This window comes from Olea europaea, chromosome 20, assembly GCF_002742605.1.
Source record: "Olea europaea var. sylvestris chromosome 20, O_europaea_v1, whole genome shotgun sequence".
NCBI lineage: Eukaryota > Viridiplantae > Streptophyta > Magnoliopsida > Lamiales > Oleaceae > Olea > Olea europaea.
This window is the reverse complement of record NC_036256.1, coordinates 10587581-10597096: the sequence shown is the minus strand read 5'-3', so window position 1 is coordinate 10597096 and position 9516 is coordinate 10587581. Positions and strand designations below refer to the sequence as shown.

Genomic DNA, 9516 nt, shown 5'->3' with positions numbered 1-9516 from the left:
TATTCTAAAATGTACTATTAGAAAATAATGGGGCTCAAACAGGCCGTTAAATATTCTCTTAAATGATATTTTGTAGAGTGTTTATTAGAATTGTTATTATCAATTACTCTCTCTCTCTCTCTCTCTCTCTATATTATTATTATTATTATTATTATTATTATTATTATTATTATTATTTTGGCCTTTGCACTGAGACGGATTTTATTGCACGATGGTCGATGTATTTATCAATATTCGTGACAGAAGTTTGAATTTGGCTTCTCAGATTATCTTCTTGTCCCTTTGGTAAATAACCTCTCAATTTATTTTGTATGTAAAGATAAGTGCTGTAAAAATATTTTTTTGTAATGGAAAATTTTAATATACATATAAATAAATAAATAAATGAAGGCATTTCTCTTAGTAGTTTGGAAAAAAGTTTGCCAAATTATCCAAAATCTCATATAAATGTTAAATCCTTGAGTGAGGTTTCGAGCTTTAGTTGGTATTACATGACATTTTTGACATTTCAAAAAGAATGTTAAGCCACCGACAAATCTAATGAAGAAGGGATAATTCGACTAGAATGCAGTTGTCGAAAAATCGTTTTAGTAGTGTTGTGTTCTATCAAAATTCATTTTAGACTAGAAAAAAAAGTGGCCGAAGGAGAAAGATATAACTAAATTATTAAAATAGCCATTTTGTACCTATCCCGAGTTTTAAATATTTGACACGGATATTTTCTAGTCTCTTGATCTTAGGATTATTAACTCTATATTGTTTATTAGAATCGTGAAATTAGATATTTAATCATCGGTGCAAGAGTTAATATAGAATATGTAGTCCTAATATCGATGACTTGAATATCTCAAGTCAAGAGTTTAATCGAAAAATTAGAGCTTCGATTCCAGTATTTCGTTCTCTCTAGGCAACTACGTACATGTTGATTTATTGATTACCTCAATGTATTATCTCTAATTTAATCCTTATTTAATTCATCGATTCTCAAAATATAGAATACATTAAAACTTGAGGTTCCATTTTAAAAGACCAACTTTATTAAAAGGAGTAGCCCAAAGCCTTTTAAGTTGGTCTATATCTTCGATTTGAGATTTTATCCCTTAACATGCCCCTGTAAGATGGTGACTAATTTTAGGAGACCAATCTTGAAATTCTTGTAATCATTTTTTGAGTCTTAATCGAATTGAATTACTTGTTGGAATTTAATGGACTCTGATACCATGTAAAGACTTTGAATTTCATCTTAAAAGGTCAACCTTATTAAGAGGAGTAGTCCAAAACTTTATAAGTTAGTTAATTTTTTCCTCTTTATTCGATGTGAAATTCTATTCCTTAACATGTCCCTGCAAGATGGTGGCTCGTTTGAACAGATCAATCTTAAAATTTGTATGCTCATTTATTGAGTTTTAATCAAATCGAATGGCTTGTTGGAGTTTAATGAGCACTGATACCATTAGGGTTCCATGTTAAAAGATAAACCTTGTTAATAGGAGTAGTCTAAAACCTTATGAGTTGGTCTATATTTTCATTTTCATTTGATATGAAATTTTATCCCTTAATAGAATATTCAATATTTTTTATCACTATTTAATGTTTATTAAATAATTGAGACTCGTTATCTATACGTGCACATGTAAATTAATAGTAGTAGAAAGTACGAAGTCCCATATATTGTGAGTGCTAAAAATTTCTCGATCTTCCTGATATCCTCCAAGGAGAATTCTAAAACTTTGTGGGAAACGATTAACTAATTTAGACATATGAACTACACATACGAATGTTACTTGCATGACTAATGGCACGGATAGTAATTAGATAGGGGTTCGCCAAGTTGCATAACTATCTAACTTTTTATGCAATCTCATTCATGTAAAAATTTTGTACATATTTGGGATAAATTATAATGGAATTTTAATGAAAAGAGTAATGAGCCTTTCAGTATATGTGAATAATAATTAAGTAATGGTTGGGATTATATAAATAAAATTACTATTCGACTTTAACTTCAAATTATAAGAAGATTAGTTGGTCACAAAATTATTTTTCAGTCAGAACTTATTGAATTTTTAAGTCACAACGAAATAATTGGTCATATATACCAAACACTCCATCCTCACCCTCTATCCAAATTCATCACTAATATTTGGTCACAAACATTCTTTATCCCACTCATCACGCGACGTCATCGCTCGCACTGTTGCTACCACCACAACATTGCCATCGCCATCGCCACCGCCACCGCCACCGCCACCGCCACCGTCAACAAAAACTACCTCTGGAACAAAACATAAAAAAACCACCGTCACTCCAAAAACCAACAAAACCAACAAAAACCACCACTAAGATACCACTGCAAACCATGCACACACAACCCCGTCATCACAGATTACGCGTAGCACCATTGAGTACCAAATCGTGCCAAGCAGCGACGACGGGAGGATGAACAACAGAACTCGGAACTAGCGCCATTGTGCACCAGAGCACGATGTACTAACCAAACCAACGACGTCTTCAATTAACGAATCTACGCTGCCGCACACCCCTTCTAGGGCTTCATTTCAAGTGCAGCATACCAACAAACCCAATAAACTAGATCACGACAGATCAACAAACTAGGGATGTTGTCCATTGATGAATCTACCACGTCGCATAGCTCCCTCATATAGGCTTTCAGTTAGGAGCACATCGGTCTTGTGAGAGACGATTTAGATGAGTAGAATATTCGGCATGTAGCAACGATTTTCCCATCATGGGCGTTGCGTGTGGTAGCTACATGAGAGCGGTGTCGAAGTTGGCCTCTGAGAGGAGTAAATGGAAAAGAGAGACGAGATAGGAAATATTTTTGGTTTTGTAGTGGGGGTAGCGTGGGAGTGAATAAATTTCATAATATTACTAATAATCTAGTTAATTGTAAAGACTCGGGGTCCATCTCAAAAAGGTCAACCTTATTAAGCGGAGTGGTCCAAAATTTATTTAAGTTAGTCAATATTTCAGTATTTAACTAATGTGATATTCATTCCCTTAACATGCTCGCGCAAGATGGTGGCTCTTTTTTAGCAGACAAATCTTGAAACTCGTATGCTCATTTTTGAGACTTAATCGGATCGAATAGCTCATTGGAGCTTACTGGGCTCTGATACCATGTAAAGACTTGGGGTCCATCTTAATAAGGTCAACCTTTTTAAAAGGAGTGGTCCAAGATCTATTTAAGTTAGTCAATATTTCGGTATTTAACTAATGTGAGATTTATTCCCTTAACATTAATACCTAATTTTTGGTTAAACGAAATTCGAACATGATTTTTGATTTGGAAAACTTAAATATCTGTTAATATGTAATTTCCACTTGGGGGTTGCTAGAGCCTCATTTGAATTTGTGTGTAATATTATTTTATTAAAAAATTGTATGATTAAGATAAGGTTATAATACGATTAAGAAATGCATTTTTCTTTCTAGAAAAATAGGGTTCAAACATGTGCTTAATTGGGATTACCAAGTGTTCCAACGAACCTTGGCAATCCAATCTCTAATGGCGAGTCTATTCAACTCTTGTCAGATTGGTTCGGTCCACTAAAATTTGATTATTACACGAGAGGCCCAATATTGGAACAGTCCATTCAAGTTTTATTATGGCAAAAAATTTCTTGACTACAATAATTTAATAATACAATTCTAAAATTAACAAATTTATAATTTTTTGGGGAAATAGTTATGCCTAATTAATGAAATTAAAACTTCAAAAATATAATTCAGGTAATTTTTTCATTAAACATTAATAATTATCAGAATTTAGTCCTAAGAATTGCAATCCAACAACCTCCAAATTATCGTTTTTTAAAGGATTTCATTTCTCTTTAATGCAAAATTGAGTTGTGAACTTGTGATCCAATAGCAAAAAATAAAATTTTATAAGCTTTCATTTGGCAAATTTATAAATGATTTATAAATAGGAACAATAGTGGATCCTTCGAAATTTGTGAATAATAATGAGTAATAGTAATGAATTTGTAGTTAAAACTAATATTTGATTTTAACTTAATTTATAAAAACGGAGGCTAAATTATTTATCACTCTTCTTCATATATGAATTGATCACAAGATGAGCGAAAATAAGAAAAAAGGCTAAAAGAATGGTTCGCTACGCTTTATAGTTTACTTATAAGTAAAGAAAATCTTATATTAAGCCCCTATTTGGTATCAATTTTTTTGACTATTATTTAACTATTTCAATCGTCATTTTTAACTTTTCACTTACAGATGGGACTCACTTTCTCTCCAACGATCAAAAAATCAATTCTCATAATCATTATCGAACGCCTTAAATGGGTTGACAATTTTACCATTTAATAAAAAGATACGTCCAGGTCACGTGACTTTCTAACGATAAAGTGGATGGAAACTCGTATTGGAGACTAATTCTGAAAATTTATAATGGGAACAAAAATGTGGGGAATAATAGTAAAAACTAATATTGAAACTTCCATAAAAGGTTTGAGGAACTAAATATAGTATTTACCCTAAAAGAATAAGTAAAGTAATAATTTTGACAGTAAAGTTAATAATATTTCAAAATAAATAATTTTTGAAGTTATTCAATTATATTTAAACAAAAATTATTTAAAAATAAATTTATTTATTTTTTAAAGTTATTCAATTATATTAAAAAACAAAAGTTATTTAAAATAACTTTATTTATTTTCCATAGCAATGCCATTACAGGTAATTTCGTTTCAAGGACATCAAAACATTGCTTTTGTTGTTGCTCATTATCTTTCCAGGTTATCACGTAATTTCTTCTAGTTTTAAAGGAACTTGGTGGTAATGGTCCCGAATATTTGTCTAGATTGTATTTTTTATTTTATTTTTTTGGGTCCAAACCTTCCAAATGTTGCACAAATGGATGGATAGCAGAAAATCCTTACCCGTTAGATTTGTTATTAAAAATAGTAAAAAAAAAAATGTCAAAATTAAAAAGGAATAATTGCAATTTTAGTACCCAAACTTTTTAGTGTTTAGCAAATTAAATTAATTTCTTTTTGTACGTGACACCTACAATCCAAAATCTTTGAAACTTTAATTTTTACCCCATCCCACCCCACTACATCTTCTTCCCTCAAAAATAAAAAATAAAACAAAAAAATTTAAAAAAAGGTTCTCTCCGTTTTTTGTGAAACCCTGGCACTTTAATATCTCACGTGTCAATTAAATTTTCTCTTTAAAACTTTTTGTTTTGAAATGTGCAAAAAATTTGTTCAACAAAGTATATCCATCACTACCTTAACAAGCAGAATGATATTGGAAGACTTGTGTCTAGTTTTAACGTGTATAAAGGATTAGGAAGCCGCAAACAGCAACAGATCTAGCAGCGTCTGTGCTGTATCCGCCGACATATATATATATATATATACACTTGTGGGTATTAGTGTATATTTTGTTTGGATATATAATTGATAGTTTCATGTGTTTTCAATTAACTTGGTAAGAAACTCATTTAACAAATAGGAGGTTAGCAATTCGACTCTTTGCAAGAACAATCTTTTTAATTCATTATCTTAGTTTAAAATAGGTCTGGACATGATCCGATTACGAGAGCAATCCTTTAATTCATTATCTTAGTTTAAAATAGGTCTGGACATGATCCGATTACGAGAGCAATCCTTTAATTCATTATCTTAGTTTAAAATAGGTCTGGACATGATCCGATTACGAGAGCAATCCTTTAATTCATTATCTTAGTTTAAAATAGGTCTGGACATGATCCGATTACGAGAGCAATCCTTTAATTCATTATCTTAGTTTAAAATAGGTCTGGTCATAATCCAATTCAGTTCAGTTCCAACGAGAACCGAACCAACCCAAAATTTTCGGGTATTTAGTAAGTGGAACAATCGGGTCCAAGTTTAATTATGTAACAATTCGGGTTCGGTTCTATTCAATTCCATATTATAATTAATTTTTTTAATATTTACAAAGCGACATTAGTTCAACTAATAATATGTTCAATTTTAACTTTTATAAAATAACGTAATTCAATTTTATGTGTTTTTTGCGTCTCTCTTTGTCGAGTTTTTTATAAATTTGATTGTTAAAATCACAGGAAGATGAAGATAACCCTTTTAAAATAATTAAGAGAGGCATTGTGGATCTTCAATTCGATTTCTCTAGAACGATATAAACAACAATACGATAGAGTAATAAATTTGGATAAAACTTAAATCAATTTGATTAAGTTAGCTTTAAATTGAAAATTAGAAATAGGAAAAATCCTATTTTTGGATTTGAACTAAATAACTAGTTAGCAAATTTATTTAAAATAAATAAAATAATTTGACTTATTTAAAATAAATTAATTAAAAAATTTAGGAAAATACGGCTCTTATTCGGTTCTTGATCTAGAACTGAGAATCGAACCCTTTAGTTCTTAGTTCAGATACCCGTTCAAATATTTAATTTAAGAAGAACCGCTCGGTTCGATTCAATCTGAGAGTTTTGTCCAACCCTAGTTTAAAATTTTCCATCATTTTTGAAGTATTGTTATTAAAACCAATGTAATTGAAGAGATTCGAACCTATGATCTCCAATTGAACTAATGAAAGCTTGGCCACTACGACATCCGGAGGATTTTAGTATGTTTATATGTTCAGTTTTAGTAAAATAATAGATATTTGGTTAATAAGGCTAGTGCAATGGAAAAGATTCGAACCACTCTCTTCTTTGAAGTTTTGGAATACTCAACCACCATAGCATTTGATTAATATTAAAATCAAGTGTAACAAAAATATAATTATGCCCCGTTTGTTCTTCATTTTTGGAAGAATGTGAATGAAAAAAATAATTATTTTGGAAGAATGAGAATGAAAAATATAATCATTATGGACCCCACACAAGAAATAGAAATTCAAATTTGTTGGTTTGATGTGATGGATAACGGTCATATTTTTCATTTTAATGATAAAAGAATGGGAACCAAACAGATAATATATATGTATTTGATTTTTATTGCAATCATCAACGATCAACGACCGCTCGTGATCATTCGAGCTCCTAAATCAATCACTGGCCATAGAGTTTCAATTCAAGATAAATATTTCTAAATACTATCTGTTAAGATAAATGAGCTTTGAGTTCTTCATAAATTATCATTTGTTCAATATTATTTACCTTTTAAAAATTGTCCATGTAATAAGTTTTTTTTGTATAATTTTAACTCCGCCTACAATAAAGGTTGTCAATCCCAAGCCTATAAAAAGGAAAGTTCTATAAAATATCTTTCGAAAAATTTACTTGTGCTCAACTCATGGGTTCAGCTCAGCCCATAATATATATATATATAATTTAAAAAATACTAAAAAGTGTACAATAGCCAAATATGCATACTTGTCAAAAAGTCATGTTTTTATTTTCTCAGTAAAAAGTCATATTGATTCAAGTTCGATCCTATTACTCGAGTTAGCTTCCTTTCCATTCAAGAATAATGATATCTAGCACTAATTTAAGTGATGACACTTGATAAATTCAATTAAATAAATAAGGTGGTATTGCATTTAAGTGAATCTACGATCTAAAAGCATATGATTGTTGCTCGTCGATGATGCTGATAGCATTCCTACCATTCAAATTTCAAACCCACAATAGGCCTCCACTCGATTTTCCAACATAAAGAAAACGCCCGCGAGGAAGTTTCAGTTTAAAGTTAGTTAAAACCGTCCACCTTAAACCATTCAACAAACAGTTGGTACTCTCAGCTGATGGTTGTAAATTATTCCATACACAGCTGAAACGCCAATGGCCATCGCCACCATCTCTACCACAACAGCCATTCCCATTCTGACTACCCAAATCCAAATCAAACCAGAACCAATTTCAACTAACTCCAATTCCAAAAAAGGGTCACTCAAATCTTGCAAAAATCTTCAAGAAATTAAACAATGTGGGGATCCTCAAAGTGCAATGGAAGTGTTTGAAACAATGAAGGAGAAGGATGTCTCTGCTTGGACTGCTGCTATAGGAGCAATGGCTATGGGAGGAAATGGGGTACGAGCAGTCGAGCTTTTCTATGAGATGCTCAGGCAAGGGGTGAAACCCGATGAAGTTGTTTTCGTGGGAGTACTTACAGCATGTAGCCACGCAGGATTAGTTGAACAAGGAATGGATATATTTCGGAATATGAAGGGAAGTCATGGAATCACTCCACAAATTGTCCATTACGGGTGTGTGGTTGATTTGCTTGGTCGAGCTGGTTTATTGGATGAAGCTCTTGATATCATAAAGTGCATGCCAATGGAGCCTAGTGATGCCATATGGGGGGCTCTTTTAGCTGCCTGCAGAATACACAAAAACGAAAAGATGGCAACACATGTAGTCGAGATATTATCCGAGTCTGCTAAGGAAAAAACTGGAATTCAAGTCCTCCTATCGAACATTTATGCTTCTGCTGGCAAATGGAGAGATGTGGCGAATGTGAGAATGCACATGAAAGAAAAAGGAATTCAAAAAGTCCCCGGTTCAAGCTCAATCGAGTTAAATGGAGTCGTTCACGAATTCACTTCGGATGCCGAATCCCATCCAGAGAATGCCTTAACTGACTCAATGCTACAGGAGATGAACTGTAGGCTAAGAGATTCTGGATATGTCCCTGATCTAACAAATGTTTTGCAGGACATAGACAAACAAGAGAAAGAATTCTTGCTGAGCCAACACAGCGAGAAACAAGCCATTGCCTTCGGGCTGATCCATTCAGATCACAGAACACCTATACGAGTTGTTAAGAATCTCCGGATGTGTTCTGACTGCCACTCTTTCGCTAAAATGGTTTCCAAAATATATGATCGAGAAATTGTTGTTCGGGATAATAACCGGTTCCATTTTTTCCAGCAAGGATTGTGTTCTTGCCATGACTATTGGTAACAGTGTATACTTGATGATGATGAATGTAAGTGCATTTTACTCATCTCTTAAAAGAGTTGAGGGCACAGGTTTTTGTGCTTATAAGTGCAAATTTTGGGATTTCAAAAATGATGTCGTGTATCTTGGGAAGAAAGAGACTTCAGCTTTTGCCACCCAAGTCTTACCAAGAACTCCTTAGTTAATCTTCAGAAACAGAAAACCAAAATTCAGAAACATTAGAAATCAAAACTCGTAGATTCCAACACTAAATCGCTGTTTGATTCCCATTCTTTTTAAATTCTTTTTTCTACAGATCATTTTCGACCACACATTAATTTAGAAAACTCAACCAAGCAAACAGATCCAGGACCTTCAGTTACCAATAGAACATTAATTTAGCAGCAATCTCGCACTAATAGTAAACATAACAGTGTACAATATATTTAACAGAATCAAAAAGAATTTAGAAGACTATAGGAACAGATAATAATTCAGCAACACAGAAGATAATTCTGAAAGGCGCAAATCAGTCCAGACTTTGAATATGTGCAAAGAATTATTCTAGGGGTACATAACCCCTTACAAAAGGGTGTCCATTTTTTCACACAATTGTGGGGGGGGGGGGGGGCC

General features: G+C 32.5%; 1 protein-coding gene across 1 annotated transcript; it reads left to right on the top strand.

Annotated features, from left to right (window-relative positions):
* Window positions 1-7935: 7935 nt before the first annotated feature.
* Window positions 7936-8971, top strand: LOC111369604 (pentatricopeptide repeat-containing protein At3g22690-like). The gene has a single exon (XM_022991186.1). It carries the CDS (start codon window positions 7951-7953, stop codon window positions 8905-8907), a length of 957 nt encoding a protein of 318 aa, XP_022846954.1. The 5' UTR covers window positions 7936-7950; the 3' UTR covers window positions 8908-8971.
* Window positions 8972-9516: the final 545 nt, after the last annotated feature.

What these genes read in the sequence shown, in the direction of transcription:
- LOC111369604 (XM_022991186.1), top strand. Translation starts at nt 7,951, where the DNA reads ATGGAAGTGTTTGAAACAATGAAGGAGAAGGATGTCTCTGCTTGGACT.